This window comes from Perkinsus marinus (assembly GCF_000006405.1).
Source record: "Perkinsus marinus ATCC 50983 genomic scaffold scf_1104296927884, whole genome shotgun sequence".
Classification (NCBI taxonomy): Eukaryota; Perkinsozoa; order Perkinsida; family Perkinsidae; genus Perkinsus; species Perkinsus marinus.
The window spans coordinates 225,801-251,474 of record NW_003217015.1 but is presented as its reverse complement, the minus strand read 5'-3'; the positions used below and the strand labels follow the sequence as shown (position 1 = coordinate 251,474).

Below are 25,674 nucleotides of genomic sequence, written 5' to 3'. Positions count from 1 at the left end.
AAACTACCCAGAAGGCACTCGACTAGTAGGCTCAATTTGGCATTTATCCAATAGGCCGTTAGATTTCAGGTATTGACTCAGAACTGTAGTACTATCGCCGCGGTATTTGGCACTATGACTGGAGGAAAATTAACGATAACTAAACCGCCTTGCATGAACCTCATTACATTATAATGGACTTTGTTGTGTTGGTTGATCAGACAGAGTACCCCCGTGACTCACTGGCACTATGACTGTCATAGTATGACACTTCCAGTACGATTATTCGGCAATAAACGTGACTGAGCTAGAATATTGTGATGTATGGCTCGGGCTTTCTCGGGTCCCGAACGCTACCCGAAGAAAGCCCGAAATCACCAAGAAAAAGCCCGAAGACCGAACGGGCTCGGGCCGGTCCTCGGGTCCCGACTTTGTCGGGACCCGATCGCCGAGCTCTGGCTCACACTGGCCATTGAACTGCGCTCTCAGCGACGAAGTTCGCTGAACCTCAACATTCCCGAACTTATACAATTCATCAAGTAGGGAATTACAAAATTCCTTCCCACGATCTGAACGAATCGTACCAAAGTAACCATGATGGCAGATAACCTCATTGAATAGACATTTTGCTACGTCCATCATACTCTTAGATCGAAGCGGACGAGCAATAACATAATTGGAGAATAGACAGACCGCGTGGAAGATGAAATGATACGGATGCCCCTCAACGTCACTTTCACCTGGCGACATTTCGATCAAGTCGACGCCAATAGCGGAGAACGGCTTAGTATAGATGGACGTTCTGAGTCGACCGACCAGTGGATCATGAGAGCTCTTCCTCAACTGACAGCCTAAACAGTGCTTACAGAAACTCTTCACACTTTTTGCCATATTAGACCACCAGAATGAGCGACCAACACTCGAAAGCGTGGCTTCGCGTCCTCGATGGGCACTATCAGGTTGGATGTGGAAGTAACGAAGAAATGTTAGTTGGTATTCACTAGGTATTACCAACTTCTCCACATCTTCCGGTATATCCCAGGCATCAGGATATGGAGCAACCATTAGTAAAGCACCATCGATGGGGTCTAATTTATAGAGGCTATCATCTCCACCTTGCGGTAGATTTTGAATGATCTGGCTGATAATAGGATCACGACGCTGGCTCTCAACGATCTCATGTCGGCTTGGCAAACAAAGTGGAGGCTTTTCCTGGGAGTTGATAGCGACATTAACACAAGTATACAGATCAGACGATGATGATACTGTCGTTGTAGCACTGTCACTCACAACCCGCCGCCTTTTGCCTCCTCTATGACACACTGCACAATACGACCGATCATTGCCATCACGGCCATTACTCTTGGCAGGACCGGAGGAAGGATATCGACTGAAGAAGTCTACATTGGACTGCTGAGCCCCCTTACGATGGATAATATCAAAATCATATTCACAAAGTCTCAGAACCCATCGACACAGCCGGGGCTTTTTAGGCGAGACATGTAATAACCATCGAAGATTATCGTGATCAGTCACGATTGTGAAGCGACGCCCGTATAGATAGTAGTGCCAGTGCTCAACAGCCCACAAGACGGCAAGTAACTCTACCTGCTCTGTAGACCACTTACTTTCGGCTGATGACAGAGCTCGACTGGCGAACTTTATGGGACGCTCCACACCGTTATCATCCACTTGACAGAGAGCAGCTCCGAGACCGTGACTGCTCCCATCAGCTTGTACGATGAAGGGTTTGGTGAAATCTGGATGAACGAGAACAGAGTGAGAAAGAGAATGCTTTATATCTTCAAACTCTGACTGCTCAACGTCCCCCCATCGCCACGTGACATTTTCACGAGTAAGTCGACGAAGGTGAAATGTACGGGAAGCATAGTCACGTATATGATCTCGGTAGTAGCCACTCAGACCCAGAAAGGCTTGCAATTGAGACTTACTGGTCGGAGTACTGATAGCAGAGATCTCCTTCGCCTTTGAGGGATCAGGGGAAATGCCTTCTCTGGATACACGATAGCCAACATAATCGATCTGAGGCAGTCCGAAATAACACTTGGAAGGTTTGAGACGAATGCCCTTCTCGAGACACCTTTCAAAGCCAAGATACACTACTCACCAGCAGATCGTCCATGTAGGCCGCAAGAGGGATATGGCCCCTACTATCGCTCTCACAGAGCAAATCTGCGAAAACACTCACGACCATGCGCATAAAGGATGCTGGTGCTCCTTGGAGCCCGAATGGCAATCTGAGATATTCAAATATACCATAGGGAGTAGTAAAAGAAGTTTTACAAATGTGGGCCTCGTCCATGGCTATGTGCCAAAAACCAGAGTACATGTCCAGTTTGGAGAAGTAGCATTTCCCAGACAACTTTGAGAGTAGAGTATTGATCTGAGGTAGTGGAAAACTGTCGAATTGAGTTATCGCATTTAGCCTGTGATAATCCACTACAAGTCTAGGGCGAACCTTCTCGCCATGCTCATCTTTCTTACTCACAATCAAGACAGGAGAGCTCCACGGACTATTACTTGGTCTACAGATCCCCTCGGCTACCATCCGATCTAGTTCAGTTTTCACGAACTGCACTTGGCTCTCTGGGAAGGCATAAGGAGTACAGTAGATTGGTGGGTGATCACCCGTCTCAATACGATGCTTGTACCCTTCAATCTCACTGAATATTTCACCTGGCAGATGGAAGGCTCGGCAGTACTTAGTTATAAGTAACTTCAGATCAGCCCGTCGCTCAACAGATAGGTCCTTACATTCCTCTAACTTTATTGCCTTGAGCACCTCAGCCGCGTACTCCTCGTCTCGCCTCGGCCCAGTTCGATCTCCTGTAGGCGGTAAATCACGATCAGGATCACGAAAAATTTCCTCACGGGCCTCATCCAGCTTCTCTTTCTCCTTTCTGAGCTCGGCACGTAGAGAGTCTGAGACTCTTTCACCACCACCATTGACAATCCGGCCTATGGGCTCGTAGCTTCGTAATGGTATTGGTTTCGGGGATGTGTTTGCCACGAGGATGTTGAAGGAGCCAAAACTCACAGATGACGTATCAATCGGACCGTCGACCACAAAATACTTTCCATTCCCATTGATACCAACATCTTTCACCCAAGGATTGTCCGGTAGTGATACATGCTGTTGTGAAAAGCACACATTTACTTCATTGAGCCCAGGCTGGAGGAGAGTGGAGAAATTACAGCGGACGAGGTCAACAGTATTCATAACCAAGTCGCTGCGAGAGCCTGATGTACTCTCCGTACAGTCAAGCACAGTACGCCAGTGATTGTGGCCGATTTGAACAATTCGATCAACACAGTTAATACGAGCATTGAGCAGAGTAAGGTGGTTGATGCCCAGTATCAAGGGCCATTGGAGTCCATCAATCACAGGACATTCCATCCGCACAGAATGATCTTTCTCACCATCGAAACACATTGGTACTTCTTGTACTAGTGACGTTGTGAAGGTCGCTTCTTCAGATGCCATACCGACTTCGATGGGAGATGCCACCTTACCGCAACGATAGCCCAACGATTGTAAATATTTAGCATGCTCTCGACTCACCAGACTTATACTGCAACAGGTGTCGATGAGTGTTCTCACACCTGGCAAGTCATGCCTTGGTGATATGGAAGTGGCCAGGATTTGGCGTCTCGATACATCTTGTCCAATATCACCGGCATTCACATATAGGGGCATGGCAAGGAAGTCGTCCTTCTCTCGAGGATCGATCATGGAGTGAGCAGCATCCTCTGCTTTCTCCTCCTTATCTCGTCGGTGCACCGAAATATTAGGGGAACTCTGGTCATCATGCTGTCTGCGATTTGACTCCAGCAGACTCACTTTATATCTTTTCCTCGGAGCCTGTCCTCTCCGGGCGGTACCCTGCCGATAACCGTACCCCTTGGCCTTGCCCTTTCCTCCTTTACGCCCCTTACCACGACCTTTTGAGGTCTGGTTTGAGAATAAATCTCTATTGGTTACCCATTGTGACTCATCAAAGGAAGCTTGATCATAGAAGCTTCTAGGCGGCCACGTGCTCTGAGATATTGGTCCTTGACTGCTCTCTGCCGCGCCAGTCGAGCACCAAGGCTCGCTAGCTGGCTTTAGAGAGATTCCAGTCCTATCGATAGGTTGCTGGTTCCAGCCAGCGTGAGAAACTCGGCTCTCTGCCGGCCATCTGGACCAACCTCTATCGGCGAACTTACAGTCTCGAGCAAAATGTCCTTCTCTTCCACACCTATAGCATTGCAATGCCGAACACCATATTGTGTTGTCAGTTATGGGTGATGGACAGGGAGCGCTCGTCTTCGGGTTGTGGAAGGTCTCGAAACGTCTAGCCGCCTCAAGTAACAATTGGATAGAGTCATACTTAATCTGTCGGGCAACAATCTCTTTACGGATCTCTTCCCGCAGCTTCACAATGAACTGCAACTGCAACTGAAGGTCATTAACCTTAGTCGATCCATTCTCCTCCTGGGAGGTTGTCACATAGATGTTAGGGATCAACTTCTGCAGATCATGATGGAGATCCAGAAATCGCACAGAGAATTCTTCTACTGTCTCATCGACATTCTGAGACATAGCATTGAACTTGGTGAGTAGATCGAGAGTCTTCTCCTCCTTAGGTTTCCCTCTTTTAGAAGATAGGAAACTCTGAACTTTTTTGTAGTAGTTACGATAGTCCTCCTCTGACTTAGCACTCGTGAGCTCAGAATGATACTGAGACTCAGCTAACCTCACCAAATCGAAAGCCCTCTTATCTTGCATCACTTGCTGTTTCAGCAGAGCAACCCAATGTTTCGTAGGGGTCTCTGTAGTCGCAAGAATGGACCTCAATTGATGCAAGAAGTCATCTAAATCATCCGTCGATCTGTAGACGGGCAGAACGACATTAGGTAGTCTTAGACCAACAAGAGTTGCCGATGACGATGATGATGACCGATTATCACGAATCTGAGTCATCTGAGTCACCACTTCTGTAAGCTGTGTCAGCTTATCAGTCAATGCCTCAATCTTCTCAGTGGAAGCATCAGACATTTCTCGGCTCAGCCCCCAAATGTTGTAGGGTTCGGGACAGATATGAACTAAGTGGTGATTCTAGTGCTCAGATGAGGTAACACAACCCAGAGGGACTTTAGTATAAGTTGTTGGATGAAGTAGTGAGGTTGGGGTGACAAAGAGGAGCGCCAACAGCTGGAACAGCCACCAACTACGACCAGCCTCCCCGATTAGCTATGGATTGAACAGAGCACGCAAGTACAAATGACTGCGCAAGATCCCACTACAGGCGGGCGAAGAGAAAAGCAAGATGATGAAGTCAATGGTGATATCACCACCGTGGTGAACAAGGATTGGGGCTATGAATAGAGGGACCGTCCGTCACGGACGGCTTGTGAGCTGCAGACGAAGTAAGCGACGAGCTGTTGCAGCTGAATGAACCGGCAGACAGCTTAACTAGACGCACGCATGCACAATCACGCGCACAGGGAAAGCAGTCCGAAGTTTGGGCTCCGCACTAGATTGGGTAATTCAAGTATCAGAAGATGAAAATTAGAGAGCTGTGGGACCAAACTAACGAGCTTTCTCCAAAACTGTGAATGTGCAGAAGACTCCACAATGTATGCTCTGTGATTCCAGCACTGTAAGTAGGACAGACTGTGCTGGTGTTACTACCCCATCACATTGCGCACAGACCGAGCTTGGGTCTCCGGCTATCAAGTTCATAGCCGGGGTCACCTTGTATGAACCTCTGACTGCGGACAGTAGGTAGTTGCTGTGTTGACAGTGTATTAAGGCAGGATGTTGGCCACGTGTAACACGTGACGTGTTGCGACTCAGGATGGTACGCCGGTGAGGAAGGGCCAGCCCGATAGCCGTCACGCCAAGGACCGTCCGTGAGGGACGTGACGCTAGTTTTTTGGGAGAGTCTACGAACCATCTATGCGAACTGGGAGGTCGATGGAATATATAGCGACGAGTTATTCGCACTGAGGATTGGTTCGAGAAGTAAGATGATACACCTCGCATGCTCCTGTGGGCATTCTTCCATGGTCGACGAATTCGATTCAGCGTTAATCCTCTGTTCTCAATGCGCTCCTTCGCCAAATTCCTCTTCAGCGCATGCTGCTTTATCCAGTGCTCAAGTCTTACAGATAAGCCTCCACCCAAAGATCTCGTGGCTCGGGAGATCAAATTGGAGGACTCCTTATGTCCCAAGAACTGTACCAGATGCTGTCCGACGCCTCAGGGATTTTATATGTATTGTTGCGGCCGTTGATGTAAGATCCCCTGCTTTCCCATTTTCTATTCACCCTCTCGCTCAGGTAGCGTAGACTTTGTTCGCCGAGGACGACTTTTTCCCTATCCCATCCGAAAGTCAGGTGGGTAGCTCTGGCCGGATCGATTGCCCGGCCATATGCTGAATATTCATTTTCCGTCCTTCCCACGAGTTGCGCTGTCAGAGTCATTCGTCGGTCTTAAGTACTCCTCGAAGTCCTCATACGATTCAAAGCCCTCATGAGAGGTCGCCGACGTTGGGGATTCCGTCAATTCGGTTGGACATGTCGCTGTGCAAGTTCGAGCTGTTGTTGCTGCGCGAAACGCTTTGTGGCTCGAAGAAGGCAACACATCATAGCTCGTTCCTTCGTTCGTGTGGTATATCGGTTGCCTCCTGAGTGGAAACCTACGTTGGAACTGTTCACTCAATACAGTACCCAAGTGCTGTGGTGTGAGGTGACTGCAGTCAGCACAGCTGATGACAAGGTTTGCTTCATAGATTGCGACCGCTCTAGCAGTGTAGTGTGCAGCCAATCACTTGACGTGACTTCCATACTCAGCACAGTGTTGTTCTCTTGTCGGGCCTAGGCTCAGCTCACCGTGTGAGCAACAAGCTAAGCTCGCCCAGATCCGCTAGTAGACAGTGCACACCATCAGTGCCGAATAGTGTACGACCATATACTACTATACGGAAATCTGCTGTTTGAATGCAACTCCGAATTGAGGGATTGTACTCTCACATGTTGAACTCGCCAAATGGCTTCACTATATTACGACACGAAACGAAATGATCGGATGATGGAAACAGCAATCAGAAACGTGATTGAGGGATGCATTTGATCATGAATGCGACTCCACAGTAGCTTCGGTTCGAACACTGTCTGAGTGCTCCTCGACGAAGGGGGTGCCTTCCGAGGGAGCGGACTCCACTGAGCCAACGAATGAAGCTTCTCTTGCTGCCGTCTGTGAGCGCCACTTTTCACGAAGATTCCTGAGAGAAAAAGCAGTAGAGGAAACCATCGGACTGATGCCCACTTGTCATGAACTTGTTTGAATTTCTCGCTCGCAACTTTCTGTCCCCTTCCTCGAGCTCGAGGATGGAACTCCGACACGCCTTTCTGCCGGATGGTAAAGGGCAGCATTGCAGGCCGGCGGAACACCTTAACGCCCTACGAATCGACACAAGTTACGGATGGAGTGGTATAAGACGACACAGCACCTCAGGCACCCATACAGTGAGCTCCTCGTGACCATACCCGTACACGGTGATCCATCCTAGCCCTGCTATAGAAATGTCATCCATCGCTGTATGAGGATTCGGGGCGTACACTCTGACAAGCACCCGGAAATCGGCCCTCAGGAGAAGGCAATGCTTACTCGACGTTATGTTTGGTGAGAGGAGGCAATCGGGCATCAGCAGAATGAGGAGGGTACATGAACGTACCTAAGGGGAGCTCCTCGTCCACGGCGACCGCATCACGAGTCTTATAGCGACCTTTTCTCCGAGTGAGGAAGTCTTCAGCTTTCTTCGTGTCAATTACATGTAGAGTAACCTTGTTACTCACAAAGCAGGAAAGGAACACCGGTTGGGCGTGCCTGATGGAGTTACTGCTAGCAGGCACTTCCCATTGCTTCCAGGATCACATCCCCTGAGTCGATGCACCCTTATGGTCTATCCTAGCCAGGCCGCCCCCATGATGAGCGATCTCCCTGGTTTGATCGAATGTGTGACGGCCGCACAGGTGCTGCCGACACAACGAGAGATCGTATCTACGGACGCTATTCGTTTTAGCAGTGGGAAATTGCGAGTTACAGGTCCTTGGGGTCCTCAAGGAAGCTACTGAGTTGAACTTTAGAGGGGATGCCGGGACTGTCGACCAGACGGAACTTTCGAGGCAGGCCGAAAGTCACAAACTGCATTGTGGTGCCAGGGACGGGCGAGCGCGTGATGCCACCTCTAAGGCAGGCTACAGTGGAGTGTACAGGAAGAGGAGGAGGAGACCGCCTCACGTGCCACGCTTGTAGTTGACGGTCCCAAGATGGGTGTAACCGATATGGCGTAGCCAGCGGTTAACAAATGTGCTCTTGCCCGTGTTCACTCTTCCCACGATGTATATCCACCTAAAAGGCCCACATTAGAGTATCTTCTCAACTCAGACGCACCTGGGCTTATCGGCTGAGAGGTACTGTCGCATCCGGTCTTCCAATTCTGCAAAGCCCGTACCGTTGAGTGAAGATACGAGAACCTGGGGAGGGGCCTGGAGGGCCATGGGAAAAGAGGGGGCACCGACCACATCCGACCAGTGAGCGTTCTTGATCTGACGACTCATTCGGGTGGCCCACTGACGAATCTGATGTTTCTTCTTCTCGTAGAATGGGATGCCATCTATCTTATTAATAACGAACATCACCTGAGGGCAGGAGTAAAAAGGCGCACTAGAGGAGGAGCAGTGGCCACTTGGAGGTTCTTCTGTCGACACGACTCGAACAGCTCGGGCACGATGGAGCTTTCAAAGTCCAGAATGTCCACCAACATGAGGACGAGTGAGTCTGCAAGCCAGGGATGTTGCTGGGCGTAAAACCCAGAAGTATGTGTAAGAAACTCCCAACGAGCAAGGCCCCTATAGTTTTACACTGTAACTGTACATCAGCAGTAACAGAGTACTGAATCAGGCGTACAAGAGAAAGCATCACACTCCGGAGGCGTACAGTTTACAACACCTAGCAGCATCCTTGCTACAAACTCACAAGCATTTATTCAGCCCTGGCCTAGCGCCTAGATGAAGCTTAATACGCCCCCTGCCTCCTAAGGCTTCATAGGGCATCAAATTTGCATGATTATGTGAAAGTAAAATCATACGTCTTAGTTTAAAAGATATGAACTTCTTCCCCTTCAGACTATCAAAATCGACCATACTGTACTGTTGCAAGTAGCATTAGAGCAAGGCAGTAGTTTACCTTTCCTGATGCTCTTAACGACCTTAGCAACGATCTCCTCTTCTTCCTGCCACTGATATCCGCCTTTCATACGGTAATACCCCATAGAGGTCTGCTTGGAGACCTGAGCGATGACACGAGTCGCATCTAGGGAAGATGAGAACGCGGACACATTTCTAATGCTAATACATCTATAATACTCAATTCTATCACAGAATCGAGTTCCAGGTAGAATTCAAATATCCCAGTTCGATGAGCTATGTCCATTCTGCTAACCGTCACGCAAATCACAGAGCTGTCATCCGACAAGTCGTCCTCTCCACCGACCTCAGCCAGCTCGCCATCGTCCAACTCTTGTAAAGGTTCTACTTGTATCGAGTCTTCGTCCTCCACTTCTTCCCCCTCATCTCTGGCTTCCTCTACGGGAGGCCCCTCATCGATCTCCCTCCTTCTGAGCCTATCCTCCTCTTGCTTAGGATCGGGTAAGCGATGATACTGCTGTAGTACAAAGCACCTGTGGGAGGAGGGGGAGGAGACTTCAGCCAGGAGTAGAATGGCACGATGGTGACACGGCAGCCTTCCAAGGCATCTACCGTTGGCAGTATATAAGCCTCGTCTTCATCTTATACTTGCTGCTTTCAACTTTAACCACTTCACCCGGCGCGCTGCCACGATCCGCCTCATCGACCTGACAATACACAATGCAGTGTTAGAATATATGTTCGTATTCCTCAGCCTAGTCCAGAAATTTCCTCACTAGTTATAGAAGTTTACATACAAATTCGGGTGGAAGCGTACAGAAACCGATGAGAATTTCCTCAATTTTCATCCTCAAAATTTCCACAAATGTCACCTACATAAGTAGTTGACTACGTGCATATTTCCCACACCGACACAATGGGAAATCACCGAGGATGTGAGCACACTATAGCAGATAGTGTAATGGAGACGCCCGCCATTGTGACATGTGCAGTTACGAGGAACTTGTGGGAGGCAGCGGTATGTTGGACGGGGAAGGTCTGCATAAATTGCTCTCAGCGATCGGTTGTAAAGATATCACCGACGAGACTGTTAATAGCCTAGGTGAGGTAGGGTAAGGACGGTCCTGCGAGTTCATTCGTGGTATTCCAGCAACGTTGCTCGCTGGAGATGTTGGGGAGATTACGAAGAGTGATATTGTGAGATTTACTGGCGACTCTGAGCCATCTTCCCGAGAGGCTCTAGTCGAGACCTGGCAGACGTAGAACACTCAAGAGTGTATCAGCTCACCTGGTTGCCTCCCAGCTTGCTAGGGGCCAAGGACCGAACGGAGGAGACGTCGTTGAAGGCAGCTGACTTGCATCGTTGCATGGTTACGATGGGAATGCCGGTAACAACGGCAGCTTGCGAAGATCTTGTCCGATCGTACGGTTACAGTGTCGGGATGTCATCATCACAGTATGCTGAGTAGATACGGTTCGGCGGCTCCTGGTGAAATCAACATGGAGGAGTTCATAGCAATGTTAAAACTGTGCTGAGATCATATCTTCTCTTATGAAGCAGATTCCTTTCGGGTTGTCTTCGACTTCGTTCGCATCGAAGCGATAGTTGATCACATGTCTAGCTCAGCGGCTACGTCTTTTCACGACAGGCTGCAGGAGCCGAACTGAAGACGGGGTTGTATTCTTTTAGCGGAGCGAAGCTAATGGCTATTGCCACCAATATCCAAGCAATGATGGTCGAAATCGACACTGAGTTGACAGGAGAGGTTAAACCCGAGTGATTGAGAAGTCCTTGAAATGTATCCGATGTGTTCATATAGGAGGCTGACGAACTACTCGTCAAACACGATCGTGCGACAAGGATGAGGTGACACTGGGGCAGTTTGTGGCCATGATCGGGGATACTAGTCCAACAGTGAGTATGTCAAAGATGATTTGAACTACTAGACATGAGCATGTATGAGACTGTTCTCTCGCGCCACTTGTTTTGCATTACATGTAGTCCGCGTCGACGTTGAGATCGGAGATACCTGACGATTCGAGTAGCTCGTGACAGAAGCTAACTCGAGGTGTGGGTAAACAGTACCACGTACTCCGATGAGAACACACCGTGATCAACAAAGCACCCATCATCCACTCTTAAACACAACATCGCAGTGAATGTGAGATGATGATTGACTAAAGAAGCTTCACCTGAAAGATATGCTTCGTAAAAAATAGATTGACCCCAACGGCGACAGACTATCTAGGATGATTTCTCACGATATATTATCATCAGTGATGGGCTCTGATATTTGACTCCTCCCCAGTACAACGTCTGAGTCTCCTCCAAAACTGGAGTATGAAATGATACCTCTGTGCCACGATGTACGAACGATCATCCGGAGAAAAGCTGGTCCGTTTTGAAGGACGAGCAATTAAGGTTGGATATGTTCCGACATACTTATGATAGTTACTCGAAGATATTTCAATGAATGTTACGAGGATTGTTCTCATTGGCAGCTATAGCATGCCATGATAAGAATCTCAAGCACAAAGCTGCGGCGAACGTATTAATGAACGAAGCGAGCTTTGCGCCTGAGCACGACTATTGTGAAAATGCGAAAAATGATCAACATGGCGAGGAGAATACCCATATCAAGACCGACCAAATTGGCGTATATCGAGTTAATCCCAGCAAGAGTCGGCTTATCAAAACCAAACTCAATGAAGTAACCAAGGTTCACGCCGTACTTGAGATAGGATACGTACTGTCCCCAGCGAAGCCATACAGGGATCCTCTCAAGATTAATGAAAAGGCCTGAGAAGGCGATTTGGGGAATGAACAGGAGGGGCATCAACTGCATAGCTCTGTTAACAGCTGAAGTTGTAGCACCCATTAGCTGAGCAAGGGACGAGGATACCAGATGAAGTAGCCAGATGAGCAACAACCAGAACATGAAGTCGCCTTGAAGACCTACGATCCAGTAGAAGACTACAATCTGGAGGAAGCACTCGAAGAGTGCTAAGGGCAGTTCCACCATACTCTTCGATATGACATAGGGGATTGCTGAATACATGCCGCCGGTGTACTCTCTCAAGAAGACCATGCGTTGCTCAGGGTAACGGATTATCGCTGTTTGAGCTGGACCGAACAGTTGCATCAGACACATGATCACTACAGCAGAGAAATAGGGCTGAAAGAGTCGCATGTTAGTCAGCCAGAACAGCTCTGATCCTGGTCTACCGGAGTTATGAAAGATGAATGCCAACAGGAGGTTAGTGCACAGCACGACGATATAGCGTACGATGAATACGCCTGGGTCCCTTACAATTGCTCTGAACTCGCGTGCTGCCAGCATATGGAACTGCTTGTGAAGGCCGGCACGATACGGTGTGTTCATGGTGGCTTTCACGACTCCATTCTTCGTACCATCTCCAGTAACGCACTTCGCATCAGCATCGACCATCCCAGCCTTGTATGCGTCGACTAGACGGCTTATGACTTCAGGCGGCTGCGTCTGGAGCTTGTAAAGAGCGAAGTCACCGAGATTGTAATGAGGTGGACAGCGCAAGTCCGCATGACTCACGAAGTAGTCTTCGAGAGAGGTCCTCGGGCCATGGTACACTATCTCGCCCTCGTTGATGAGCATGACCCTGTCGAAAAGCTCGAAGACCTCGCTTGAAGGTTGATGAACTGTCATAAGGACCGTTACACCGTGTTCAGCCAATCCTTTGAGAACCCTCGAGGTCGTCACCGCCGCATAAGAGTCCAAACCGGTTAGAGGCTCGTCCAGGAATAACATACTTGGTTGTGTTATGAGCTCCATCCCAATAGAAGTCCTCTTGCGCTCACCGCCTGATATTCCTCGAGTCAGTTGATTGCCAACCATCGTATTCTGACAAGTACTCAGACGGAGATACTCCAGCATATCGTTGACAATAGTTTTGATCTGAACACGGGGCAAAGACAATCAGACCGTTTCTTGAGATCATCTGTATATCCTCACCTCATGTCTGCTTTTGTCCAACTTGAGTGTAGCAGCGAATTCGAGTACCTCTCGAGGGGTGCTCGTCGATACCAATGCATCTTCTTGCATCACATACGCGACGCTGTCACGGAACTTCGACGGCGCCGTTATTCGCCCATCCAAAGTCACCGTGCCGTCGACCTTCAGACCGCGACCCGAAGGGTTCTGTCTTCCACTTAGGATGTTCATCAGAGTAGTTTTACCCGAGCCCGACGGGCCCATGACGGCTGTGAACTCTCCCGGATGAATGATTCCAGAGCAATCTTTCAGGATCTTGCGTCCTCCAGCGGTGAAGTTGATTCCCCTCCATCCAAGCGAAGGCACGCTAAAGCGGACAACAATAATGCAGGCATAGGGTGGCGACAGAGCTCACCGTTCAGGAAGCGGGAAGTGCAGACCATGACCGGGAGACATCTCGAGACCATCTTCCAGGTCTTCCCCTTTGTGTCTTGGTGATGCCATTCAACAATGAACTACTCAAAGCTGCAGTTGTCCCTTTGGAGTTGAGAGTTCGAACAATCCCTTGAAGGAGCTCGAAACATTCGACAGAGCTCGCCGAAATTTTCAATCTCCAACGCCGCGCCCGCTGGGCTCGAGGACCTTCCGAATGAGCTAATCGAGACAGAAGATTCGAAGACCTCTCCTCGAAAGAACAGCTACGACGAGGAGCCGCGGCCTAGGACAGTCAATATAGGACATATGTCCCCAAGCCTGGGCCGGAGAATAAAAGGAAAATAAAATGAGCGGCTGCAGGATCGGCGATCGTCGGCGTTGCAACAGTAATCGACCACAGAGTCGGCTCCCTGCTGTGCCAGTCTACGAACTCAAAGTAAGGAAGGCAGACGGAAATCTTATTCCGAAATGTGGGGTGGAGAAGTATAAAAGCTCCACAGCGTGACGTACGGGACTCAAGTCCCGATCACGGGACAGGTACCCGATTAACTGGTACCGTACCAGCTGATACCGTACCAGTGTGTTGGGGTTCCAACCATACTAGCAACGCGACGAGGTAAGGTTAAGTGTGTGCTGCACTTAGATCTACTTCTAAGCTGTTATGCTACGTATCGATCAGGCTATAGGCGTTGCCGGAATCTACGAAGAGCTGAGCGGAGAGTGGAGACTCCTTACATAGCAGTAGCGCGCCCCACACGCGGGTCTGTCCCGTCGCTTAGCCCACTGAAAAAAATCCGCCAGTTACCCGGGATTTGCTCGGACTATCGAAGCACCCACGATTCGGGGACCACGAGTGGCCAAGCTCACTCGCCGACTCGAATCACTCATGCTAGACTTGAGGTTAGCCTGTAGTGAGACTTTCCATCATTGAACGTGTCGCGTCTCGGGAGGGCGGGCGAAGAGAAAAGCAAGATGATGAAGTCAATGGTGGTATCACCACCGTGGTGAACAAGGATTGGGGCTATGAAGGGAGGGACCGTCCGTCACGGACGGCTTGTGAGCTTCAGACGCAGTAAGCGACGAGCTGTTGCAGCTGAATGAACCGGCAGACAGCTTAACTAGACGCACGCATGCACAATCACGCGCACAGGGAAAGCAGTCCGAACTTTGAGCTCCGCACTAGATTGGGTGATTCAAGTATCAAAAGATGAGAATTAGAGAGCTGTGGGACCAAACTAACGAGCTTTCTCCAAAACTGTGAATGTGCAGAAGACTCCACAATGTATGCTCTGTGAAGTAGGACGGATTGTGCTGGTGTCGCTACCCCATCACATTGCGACAGACCGAGCTTGGGTCTCCGGCTATCAAGTTCATAGCCGGGGTCACCTTGTATGAACCTCTGACTGTCGGCCGTAGGTAGTTGCTGTGTTGACAGTGTATTAGAGCAGGATGTTGGCCACGTGTAGCGACTCAGGATGGTACGCCGGTGAGGAAGGGTCAGCCCGATAGCCGTCACGCCAAGGACCGTCCGTGAGGGACGTGACGCTAGTTTTTTGGGAGAGTCTACGAACCATCTATGCGAACTGGGAGGTCGATAGAATATATAGCGACGAGTTATTCGCACTGAGGATTGGTTCGAGAAATAAGATGATACATCTTGCATGCTCCTGAGGGCATTCTTCCATGATCGACGAATTCGATTCAGCGTTAATCCCCCGTTCTCAATGCGCTCCTTTGCCAAGATCCTCTTTAGTGCATGCTGCTTCATGCAGTGCTCAAGTCTTACAGATAAGCCTTCACCCAAAGATCTTGTGGCTCGGGAGATCGTATTGGAGGACTCCTTATGTCCCAAGAACTGTACCAGATGCTGTCCGACGCCTCAGGGATTTTATATGTATTGTTGCGGCCGTTGAGGTAAGATCCCCTGCTTTCCCATTTTCTATTCACCCTCTCGCTCAGGTAGCGTAGACTTTGTTCGCCGAGGACGACTGCCACGATGTGGCCTTTTTCCCGATCCCATCCGAAAGTCAGGTGGGTAGCTCTGGCCGGATCGATTGCCCGGCCATATGCTGAATATTCATTTTCCGTCCTTCTCACGAGTTGCGCTGTCAGAGTCATTCGTCGGTCTTAAGTACTCCTCAAAATCCTCATACGACTCAAAGCCCTCATGAGAGGTCGCCGACGTTGGAGATTCCGTCAATTCGTTTGGACATGTCGCTGTGCAAGTTCGAGCTGTTGTTGCTGCGCCAAACGCTTCGTGGCTCGAAGAAAGCAGCACATCATAGCTCGTTCCTTCATTCGTGTGGTATATCGGTTGCCTCCTGAGTGGAAACCTACGTTGGAACAGTTCACTAAATACAGTACCCAAGTGCTGTGGTGTGCGGTGACTGCAGTCAGCACAGCTAACGACAAGGTTTGCTTCATAGATTGCGACCGCTCTAGCAATGTAGTGTGCAGCCAATCACTTGACATGACTTCCATACTCAGCACAGTGTTGTTCTCTTGTCGGGCCTAGGCTCAGCTCACCGTGTGAGCAACAAGCTAAGCTCGCCTAGATCCGCTAGTAGACAGTGCACAACGTCAATGCAGCTCTATGCTGGATAATAATCAGGATAGTGTACGACCATATACTACTATACGAAAATCTGCTGTTTGTACGCGACTCGGATTTGAGGGATTGTACTCTTGCATGTTCGACTCGCCACATGGCTTCACTATATTATGGCACTAAACAAAATGATCGGATGGTGGAAACAGCAATCAGAAACGTGATTGAGGGATGTATTTGATCATGAATGCGACTCTGCGGTAGCTTCGGTTCGAACACTGTCTGAGTGCTCCTCGACGAAGGGAGTGCCTTCTGAGGGAGCGGACTCCACTGAACCAACGAATGAAGCTTCTCTTGCTGCCGTCTGTGAGCGCCACTTCTCACGAAGATTCCTGAGAGAAAAAGCAGTAGAGGAAACCATCGGGCTGATGCCCACTTGTCATGAACTTGTTTGAATTTCTCGCTCGCAACTTTCTGTCCCCTTCCTCGAGCTCGAGGATGGAACTCCGACACGCCTTTCTGTCGGATGGTAAAGGGCAGCATTGCAGGCCGGCGGAACACCTTAACGCCCTACGAATCGACACACGTTACGGATGGAGTGGTACAAGACGACACAGCACCTCAGGCACCCATACAGTGAGCTCCTCGTGACCATACCCGTACACGGTGATCCATCCTAGCCCTGCTATAGAAATGTCATCCATCGCTGTATGAGGATTCGGGGCGTACACTCTGACAAGCACCCGGAATTCGGCCCTCAGGGGGAGACAATGCTTACTCGACGTTATGTTTGGTAAGAGGAGGCAATTTGGCATCAGCAGAATGAGGAGGGTACATGAACGTACCTAAGGGGAGCTCCTCGTCCACGGCGACCGCATCACGAGTCTTATAGCGACCTTTTTTCCGAGTGAGGAAGTCTTCAGCTTTCTTCGTGTCAATTACATGTAGAGTAACCTTGTTACTCACAAAGCAGGAAAGGAACACCGGTTGGGCGTGCCTGATGGAGTTACTGCTAGCAGGCACTTCCCATTGCTTCCAGGATCACATCCCCTGAGTCGATGCACCCTTATGGTCTATCCTAGCCAGGCCGCCCCCAATGATGAGCGATCTCCCTGGTTTGATCGTATGTGTGACGGGCCGCACAGGGTGCTGCCGACACAACGAGAGATCGTATCTACGGACGCTATTCGTTTTAGCAGTGGGAAATTGCGAGTTACAGGTCCTTGGGGTCCTCAAGGAAGCTACTGAGTTGAACTTTGGAGGGGATGCCGGGACTGTCGACCAGACGGAACTTTCGAGGCAGGCCGAAAGTCACAAACTGCATTGTGGTGCCAGGGACGGGCGAGCGCGTGATGCCACCTCTAAGGCAGGCTACAGTGGAGTGTACAGGAAGAGGAGGAGGAGACCGCCTCACGTGCCACGCTTGTAGTTGACGGTCCCAAGATGGGTGTAACCGATATGGCGTAGCCAGCGGTTAACAAATGTGCTCTTGCCCGTGTTCACTCTTCCCACGATGTATATCCACCTAAAAGGCCCACATTAGAGTATCTTCTCAACTCAGACGCACCTGGGCTTATCGGCTGAGAGGTACTGTCGCATCCGGTCTTCCAATTCTGCAAAGCCCGTACCGTTGAGTGAAGATACGAGAACCTGGGGAGGGGCCTGGAGGGCCATGGGAAAAGAGGGGGCACCGACCACATCCGACCAGTGAGCGTTCTTGATCTGACGACTCATTCGGGTGGCCCACTGACGAATCTGATGTTTCTTCTTCTCGTAGAAGGGGATGCCATCTATCTTATTAATAACGAACATCACCTGAGGGCAGGAGTAAAAGGGCGCACTAGGGGAGGAGCAGTGGCCACTTGGAGGTTCTTCTGTCGACACGACTCGAACAGCTCGGGCACGATGGAGCTTTCAAAGTCCAGAATGTCCACCAACATGAGGACGAGTGAGTCTACAAACCAGGGATGTTGCTGGGAGTAAGACCTCACGCCTCATAAGTATGTGTTACAGAATCCCAACAAGCAAGGCCCCTATAGTTTCACACTGTAATTGTACATCAGCAGTAACAGTCTACTACACCAGGCGTACAAGAGAAAGCATCACACTCCGGAGGCGTACAGTTTACAACACCTAGCAGCATCCTTGCTACAAACTCACAAGAATTTATTCAGTCCTGGCCAAGCGCCTAGATGAAGCTTAATACGCCCCCTGCCTCCTAAGGCTTCATAGGGCATCAAATTTGCATGATTATGAGAAAGTAAAATCATGCGTTTTAGTTTAACACATATGAACTTTCTCCCCTTCAGACTATCAAAATCGACCATACTGTACTGTTGCAAGTAGCGTTAGAGTAAGGCAGTAGTTTACCTTTCCTGATGCTCTTAACAACCTTAGCAACGATCTCCTCTTCTTCCTGCCACTGGTACCCGCCTTTCATACGGTAATACCCCATAGAGGTCTGCTTGGAGACCTGAGCGATGACACGAGTCGCATCTAGGCAGTTACATCTCTAATGCTAATACATCTATAATACTCAATTCTATCATAAAATAGAATTTCAGGTGGAATGTTGAATATCCCAGTTCGACGAGTTATGTCGATTCTGTATATGTCCATTCTGCTAACCGTTATGCAAATAACAAAAAGGCTGCCGTACGACAAGTCGTCCTCCCCACCGACCTCAGCCAGCTCGTCATCGTCCAGCTCTTGTAAAGGTTCTATTTGTATCGAGTCCTCGTCCTCCCCTTCCTCCTCCTCGTCTATGGCCTCCTCTACGGGAGGCCCCTCATCGATCTCCCTCCGCCTGAGCCTATCCTCCTCTTGCTTAGGATCGGGTAAGCGGTGATACTGCTGTAGTACAAAGCACCTGTGGGAGGAGGGGGAGGAGACTTCAGCCAGGAGTAGAATGGCACGATGGTGACACGGCAGCCTTCCAAGGCATCTACCGTTGGCAATATATAAGCCTCGTCTTCATCTTATACTTGCTGCTTTCCACTTTAACCACTTCACCCGGCGCGCTGCCACGATCCGCCTCATCTACCTGATAATACACAATGCAGTGTTGGAATATATGTTCGTATTCCTCAGCCTAGTCCAGCAGAAGTTTCCTCACTAATTATAGAAGTTTACATACAAATTCGGGTGAAAGCGTACAGAAACCGATGAGAATTTCCTCAATTTTCATCCTCAAAATTTCCACAAATGTCACCTACATAAGTAGTTGACTACGTGCATATTTCCCACACCGACACAATGGGAAATCACCGAGGATGTGAGCACACTCCTACCAGGACTCCTCTAGGGGTGTTGTAGACCTTCTTACGACCAGCCCGGAATGTGTCTGCAACGGCCTTTGGAACATACCCCTGTTTGGTATGGTCCATCGACTGGACCTAGCAGTGGGAGGAGACATGATATCCTTCCCTGTGCGCACTCCCCCCCTCCCCCACTGAGGATCCGCATCCACAACAGCGCCTTCCTTGTGGTACCAACTCATCATGTGTCACCACATCAGTAGTGAACCCTTGTGGCATGCCTGACAACAAAAGCCTTCGACAAGGGAGTTCATTGGCCCTCCCTCCACTTCAACGATGTATATTTGCTTTCCTCAGCTGAGCTCAGGCGGTTACCCAGTAACATACACTTTCGCATACGGGTAGAAGTGTACAGAAACCAATGAGAACTGGCCAAAATCATTATATTGTCATCACCAACCCATGTAGTTGACCATATGCATATCTTCCCACACTGATAGGAAGAAGTCCACGCAGATGGCCGAATCAGTCACCCAAAGCATCAATAAAACCAAAAGCGAATCAGCTCGGGCGTACTCAGCACAGCATAAGTGTAACTCCTTACCTTGGACCTCCCATCTCCCCCTGTCAGGATGCACATACCGACCTTCCTGCTCGAGACGTTGGTCAGCACTTGGGACCTACGAAACAGTGGAGGGTATAAGCATACCAGAAGAAAGACTAGCCTACTAGCCTCGATGCCTCGGAAGGGGACAGCCACCAATTGGCCGGCTTTTGCCTTTGCCGTCGACGAGCCTCTCGATGCCGCCACCTCAATAGGCTCTTACGATGCTCAGTAATAGTTCCGAATAGACACCGAGTGATGGTGAATACTCCTTGCTGGGACAATGAACGTTGTGTCAGAGGGACAGACCATAGTGCCATCAGCAATACCCAAACTAATACACCTTCTCCTCCACTCAGTAGGATGCAACACTTCTTCGGAGAAACGATCGACAGAAACATGAATTCCCCGAAGTCATTCCACCCGTGTCTCCATCTTGCCACGGCAGCTAACACATTTACAGTGAGGGTCTTTGCTCGCCTCCTTACCACTCATCAGCTTCATCGTATCCACCCTAAGGCTGTCCAGATGCAGCCCCGTCTCGTGAGGTAACGCCACATGTCGCTTCAAATGCGAACAGCTCCTTACAAATGCCAACAGAACCGACCGGTTACTCCCGAAGCTCCTATGGCTGTGCTCTCGAGGTACGTCCAAACGTGACAGTAGCACAGAAACGACATCAGCATCACCAAGAAGGGCCACAGCATTGAGTAACTTCGATGAGGCTGTGTGTGTCGTATACACCCTGCCAGGAATTGAAACTTCTATCGCCTTTATATAAAGAGCTTTCAGATCTTCATATGATTCCTTCGTATGACAAATAGCAGCAAGCCTTGAAGCTGTTGTTAGCATATTGGCTGTGTCCGGCACCGACCGCATAGGCAACTGTCGTCCAAGCTGATCGACACACCACGTCACGAATCGGCCCACTATATCGTCATCGAGGCCCTGCTGGAGGCGTATGGCCAAGACCAGCTTCCGTAATTGGACCGGAAGGATATCACTACTAGGCGTTGAGGAAATGCAAGAGAGCAAGTGATGGAAGAGTGGTATGTCGCTGACCTTCATCACTGACCATAAGTGGGCGATACTCCCGGCGTCCCCTAAGGACGTGACGGGAAAGCTTCTGATGCTTTTTGACACGTTTTCCATCAGTTCCATCGCTTGGTCTCTCGGGAAGTCCCAATGCTTAGCAAGGGAGTAACACGCGCCCACCGCCTGTTTGAAGGACACTCCACTATCATCACTCACAAAGGCCCGACGGAGATGCACACAGGCCAAGTTGGCCACTTTATGGTAGTTACTCGGTGCACATGGACCCGGGGCAAACGCCTGAGGTATAGCCACAGTATACGACACATTTTGCCGATCTAGTTTAACAAGAAACTAGTTCTGCTAATATAATCATACGAGTGAGGATAAGGTGTTCAATGTATGGTATGTGATAATATTGTTTCAGCCGATAAACTCCCACTCATATTATTATTACTAATAATACGTCTCCATGCTCTTCAAGGCTTGATGTTGAGATGGATAATGGAGAGTCTAGATCTACCACAACGGCGATGTATGAAACGAGTATGGAAAAATATAAATCACCAGAAATCCTTGGGACAGATCGGGAAAAGGTGTAGAGCCTACTACCGTTTACCTGCAGTAATTGACACCATGCATCAAAGTCCATTTCAAGTAGTTTGTATTCGACCTCCTTTCCCAAAGCCTCCAAACCTGTTTTAATGACAATGATGCTACTGTGGCCTTATCACTCTAATAACATCTTATAATATAAACATATCACTGAAGTTTCGCCCATTTGACGCGAAGTGGCGCAATACTCTGTGAAAAAGCCGATATTCGCGCTATGCAGTAGTCGCGAAATCTATTTTCCCACTGATTTTCACATCCTGGGTGGAACTTCACTATTGACATTGAAATTACAGATCTGTTGAGGTTGAGTAGAAGGGCCTACAGGCTTTAAAAGGCTCCCCTTCGCCCGCCTCGCGTACGGCCAGAGCACACGCTGCGATCTGGGGCGCTGACAGGTCAACTGTCCGCCTTGATATTTCCGTGGCTATGGCGGCTGGCACGGTAGATGGTGCAGCGTTACTCCCTCTAATCTGAGGGATTCCATTCATCAACAACACTGGTCACTGACGACGGAGAGGCTACCTTAGCATGGGACAATGCTAGACTGGTCAAGGACGCAGGTTCGATCCCCAGCAAGCACCCATTTCGTATAGAGCGCTCCGCCAGGGCCTCCAAGTGGCCCAAAGGGACGTCGTTTTCGCTCAAACCTCCCTTGTGAATTGTGACGAAAATCGAGGCTAACTCTGAGCCAGTGAGGGGTAAAGGGTTGGTCAGGATCGACGTAATAACCTGCCAGTATAACGTCTGGAAATGCAAACAGCAATCATACTTGTCTAACAAGCAGGGCCGCATCCCTGCCCGTGATAGTAGTCATATGAAGTAGTATAGCAATAGCATGCGACGTTGGTATATTGGGTGACACCAACAGACCTGATATGAATCCAATTAGAAGTGGCATCGCCGAGACGGTTTGGCACCAGTGTTGGTCAAGCCCTCCAGAATCTCTTTGAAGACGACAACGTGCCGGTAGGAGCTTTTAGCGAAGGAACTCAGACAAAGGATTAGAAGATTCTCCCTGAGGCCAGCGATACCAACAATACTCGGCTAGTAGTAGTGCTTCCTACTTCCCATTAAAGTCCCCTTCCTTGAGTCTGTCCCGGATACAGCAGGCCAGACGGTGACACATGTCGGCAGGTGGTAGAAGATGACGAGTCCTGCGATCCAGGCCAGCAGCACTACTGGAGCCACCTAGGGCAGTTGTCTCTGCAGAGTTGTCCAAGGTGTGGTATTACCAACAGCAGCACTAACTGCTCGAGTGAGCTCTCGTACCTTCATAGAGTGCACGTCACTGAGCAGAGCCTGCCGGCCTGCTACTTGCCGTAGGAGGGCTACTGATGGCCACATTGAAATGAAAGTGTCCCGAGTAGAAGACTAAATCGACCCGTGACCAGTCCGCCCCCTCCCCCAGCCGAATGCCCCTACAATTACGAGAAAACTATAAGGATAATCGTCAGGTCATGATAGGTGCCGCGACTAACATGGTCGGGTACCCTTATTACCTCCTAGCCTTCCTGGCATCGACTGCATCAGAAAATCAACTACAATGCTCCTTAGAAGAAGACCCAGTAGAAGTGGCTGCCCGTACATCTGAGCTCATGGCTATTCTCGGAGGTGTTTGACTTGACCGACTCCAGGAGATATGAATAGGAAGTCAATAGAGATGTGCACTAGCCGGTATCAGGATCCAATTACGCCCTCAGGCTGCCCGAACGACAGACACCCTTTCAACACCTCCACATGGGCTGACTCTGCGCCCTTACAAAATCTTGCTCACTTGCATTTCCTCAATACTTTAGTCCTGATCTGCTGCCACTGCTAACAGAAAGGAGAGTCGTCGTGGTAGAGGTTGGTGAATAGGAGGAGTACTGCAGCGTTCACTGTTGATTATGGTCCGCATCGACCAGGATATCAAGTTGGATTTCAAAGATGTCCTATTCAGGCCTAAGAGGAGCTCCCTTTCATCCCGTAGTCAGGTAGGGAGTATCTTAGGTTCAAGTTGGTGTGGTACGGGCATAAAGATACGTTTTCCTCCATCGTAGGTCACCTTAGATCGTGAGCTCCACTTCATGCACAGCTCTCTGACGTGGGCGGGGGTTCCGGTCATAGCAGCTAACATGGACACAGTCGGTGAGTTTATGCAACTACACCGACCACAATTAAATGTCTCCCAGGTACCTTTGCTATGGCGGAAGCACTTGGTAAATTCAAGTGTCTTGTGGCCATCCACAAGCATTACTCCTTGGAGCAGTGGAGGAACTGGTGCTCCCGGGTCGGCCGAGATGTAGTTACCTTCAACAGCGATCTGCTGCTGCCCGCTACGGCTCCTTTGATAGGTACTGGATAACGTGGCGGTATCAACAGGGATAATGAAGGACGATCTCATAAAGCTGAAATCAGTAAGTCCGGGCGCGTTGGCCTATCCCACTTGTTATTATGTCCCATATAAGGTGATGGAGATTTCCAAGGCCAATTTCATCTGTCTCGACGTCGCTAACGGTTATGCTGAAGCCTTTGTTGAGGCTGTCAGGACGTTGAGGAAGGACTATCCTGATAAGGTAATGAGGAAGGGCTGTTGGGCAGGGGCCGATGGGAGCGGATGGTAGGTGATAATGGCTGGTAATGTGGTCACTGGGGAGATGTGCGAAGAGTTGCTGCTGTCCGGTGCTGATATCGTCAAGGTTGGGATTGGCCCGGGTAGTGTGTGCACTACTAGGAAAATGACAGGTGGGGGGATTGAACCAGGGATGGAGCTATGGAAGGAGGCATATCATCCCAACTGGAGTCCTTTTATGTTGTTAGGCGTTGGGTATCCCCAGCTCTCCGCTGTTATCGAATGTGCTGACGCCGCGCATGGAATTGGGGGCATGTAATGTTCAGTAACTACCCCTAATACTACCACTCCCTCGTCGAATCGTTCAGGATAATCTCTGATGGTGGCTGCACGTGCTCAGGGGACGTCTGCAAAGCTTTTGGAGGCGGGGCGGACTTCGTCATGCTGGGAGGTAGGTCTACTAGGGTCCGCCTAGACTAGATGATGATCTCAGGAATGTTGGCTGGTCATGACGAGAGTGGCGGTCAGCTGGTTCACGATGTTAGGAGGTGGGCTCATTGGTAGACTGTGGCATCCTTGAATCTGGGCAATGTTCAGCGAGAAGTGGTATAAAGAGTTTTATGGTATGTCGTCTGATACAGCTATGAATAAGTATGCGGGAGGGGTTGCCAATTACCGTGCCTCAGAGGGGAAGTCTGTGAAGGTATTATCAATGTTGGTATCGTCTCGATGAGCTCACTAATAGTAGGTGCCGTATCGCGGTCCTGTCAGCCACACTATACAGGACGTCCTCGGAGGCCTTCGGTCATGCTGTACCTATGTTGGAGCCAGAGCCCTTAAGGAGCTCTCGAAGAGGACTACTTTCGTTAGAGTAGGGGCTCGGACGACGCTATTTGTCATTGTAGTGATTGTCACTATAGGTGACCCAGCAGCTCAACCCGGTGTTCGATCATGCCCCTGCTGCTCCTCAGCCCCCTAAGGCCCCACCTCAGCCTACTGTAGCGGCGGCAAAGTAGTACAGGGTGCCGACCTGAAGAGGGCCCCCATAGCTTTTTATAGCCGATGAGTTGTAGGACCTATCATATGGCATTGGAAAGCCCTATTTGAGTTCTTCTTCTTAAATGCGTTTTTGTTGAGCGCGGCGGTTTGATTTCTTGAAATTTGCCAAAAAGTTGTGTCGGAACTTGACATCCCGCGAGTATGTTTCATTCGTGCCTTAATTGACCAATCTGTATAATGGGGGGACATTGACCAAGATTTGTTACTTTAGGGAAGCCCATGAGACGGAGTCGGAGGGAGCGCCGTCACCGAAGAGGGCCAGGTCGGGGAGTTTGGGATCGCCGAGACACCATCGACATGAGAGCAACAGTCCGCGTCATCGCCATTGATTGGCACACTGATTCACATCCAAGCAATAGTCGCCGAGTTTCGATTTTCTTGAGGTTTTTCGATTGTGTTGGTAGATGGGA

The 25,674-nt window shown here is 49.7% G+C and overlaps 6 protein-coding genes across 7 annotated transcripts in view; 1 reads left to right on the top strand and 5 right to left on the bottom strand.

Annotated features, from left to right (window-relative positions):
• The window catches only part of Pmar_PMAR010101 (hypothetical protein), a gene marked incomplete at both ends in the record, with an annotated part of 375 nt that extends 135 nt beyond the window's left edge, over positions 1-240 (bottom strand). The window contains 2 exons of the mRNA XM_002788525.1: positions 1-3; positions 223-240. The exon at positions 1-3 is cut by the window's left edge and continues 4 nt beyond it. Coding sequence (XP_002788571.1) covers positions 1-3; positions 223-240 — 21 coding nt within the window. The remainder of the gene's footprint in view (positions 4-222) is intronic.
• Positions 241-990: 750 nt separating this feature from the next.
• Pmar_PMAR010100 (hypothetical protein) lies at positions 991-2,022 on the bottom strand (the record flags this gene model as incomplete). Its single annotated transcript, XM_002788524.1, has 4 exons — positions 991-1,120; positions 1,270-1,369; positions 1,608-1,739; positions 1,932-2,022. Coding segments are annotated over 4 exons (453 nt in total), but the record flags the coding sequence as incomplete, so codon positions are not given.
• Positions 2,023-2,083: 61 nt separating this feature from the next.
• Positions 2,084-5,038, bottom strand: Pmar_PMAR010099 (retrovirus polyprotein, putative; the record flags this gene model as incomplete). The annotated part of the gene is made up of 1 exon (XM_002788523.1): positions 2,084-5,038. The coding sequence occupies one exon, from the start codon at positions 5,036-5,038 to the stop codon at positions 2,084-2,086; it is 2,955 nt and encodes a 984-aa protein (XP_002788569.1).
• Positions 5,039-7,096: 2,058 nt separating this feature from the next.
• On the bottom strand, positions 7,097-19,532 carry Pmar_PMAR010098 (conserved hypothetical protein; the record flags this gene model as incomplete). 2 transcript variants are annotated; one of them, XM_002788521.1, is made up of 15 exons in its annotated part: positions 7,097-7,268; positions 7,313-7,446; positions 7,497-7,608; positions 7,655-7,721; positions 7,773-7,873; positions 17,192-17,320; positions 17,364-17,507; positions 17,561-17,671; positions 17,714-17,796; positions 17,842-17,961; positions 18,009-18,100; positions 18,517-18,619; positions 18,829-19,015; positions 19,095-19,189; positions 19,437-19,532. In XM_002788521.1, the coding sequence occupies 15 exons, from the start codon at positions 19,530-19,532 to the stop codon at positions 7,118-7,120; spliced, it is 1,725 nt and encodes a 574-aa protein (XP_002788567.1). In that variant the 3' UTR covers positions 7,097-7,117. The 2 variants fall into 2 exon arrangements, with proteins under 2 accessions (XP_002788567.1, XP_002788568.1); XM_002788522.1 differs by lacking the exons at positions 7,097-7,268; positions 7,313-7,446; positions 7,497-7,608; positions 7,655-7,721; positions 7,773-7,873 and adding exons at positions 16,349-16,538; positions 16,583-16,716; positions 16,767-16,878; positions 16,925-16,991; positions 17,043-17,143.
• A 323-nt stretch (positions 19,533-19,855) lies between these two features.
• Pmar_PMAR010097 (hypothetical protein) lies at positions 19,856-22,998 on the bottom strand (the record flags this gene model as incomplete). The annotated part of the gene is made up of 12 exons (XM_002788520.1): positions 19,856-19,896; positions 19,980-20,083; positions 20,164-20,282; positions 20,431-21,339; positions 21,497-21,558; positions 21,652-21,735; positions 21,977-22,124; positions 22,177-22,383; positions 22,424-22,524; positions 22,572-22,669; positions 22,719-22,842; positions 22,887-22,998. 12 exons carry the CDS (start codon positions 22,996-22,998, stop codon positions 19,856-19,858), a joined length of 2,109 nt encoding a protein of 702 aa, XP_002788566.1.
• Positions 22,999-23,540: 542 nt separating this feature from the next.
• On the top strand, positions 23,541-25,645 carry Pmar_PMAR010096 (GMP reductase, putative; the record flags this gene model as incomplete). Its single annotated transcript, XM_002788519.1, has 13 exons — positions 23,541-23,627; positions 23,694-23,781; positions 23,826-23,935; positions 23,988-24,050; positions 24,102-24,209; positions 24,258-24,378; positions 24,454-24,520; positions 24,574-24,656; positions 24,699-24,753; positions 24,803-24,908; positions 24,954-25,076; positions 25,126-25,217; positions 25,476-25,645. The coding sequence occupies 13 exons, from the start codon at positions 23,541-23,543 to the stop codon at positions 25,591-25,593; spliced, it is 1,221 nt and encodes a 406-aa protein (XP_002788565.1). The 3' UTR covers positions 25,594-25,645.
• Positions 25,646-25,674: the final 29 nt, after the last annotated feature.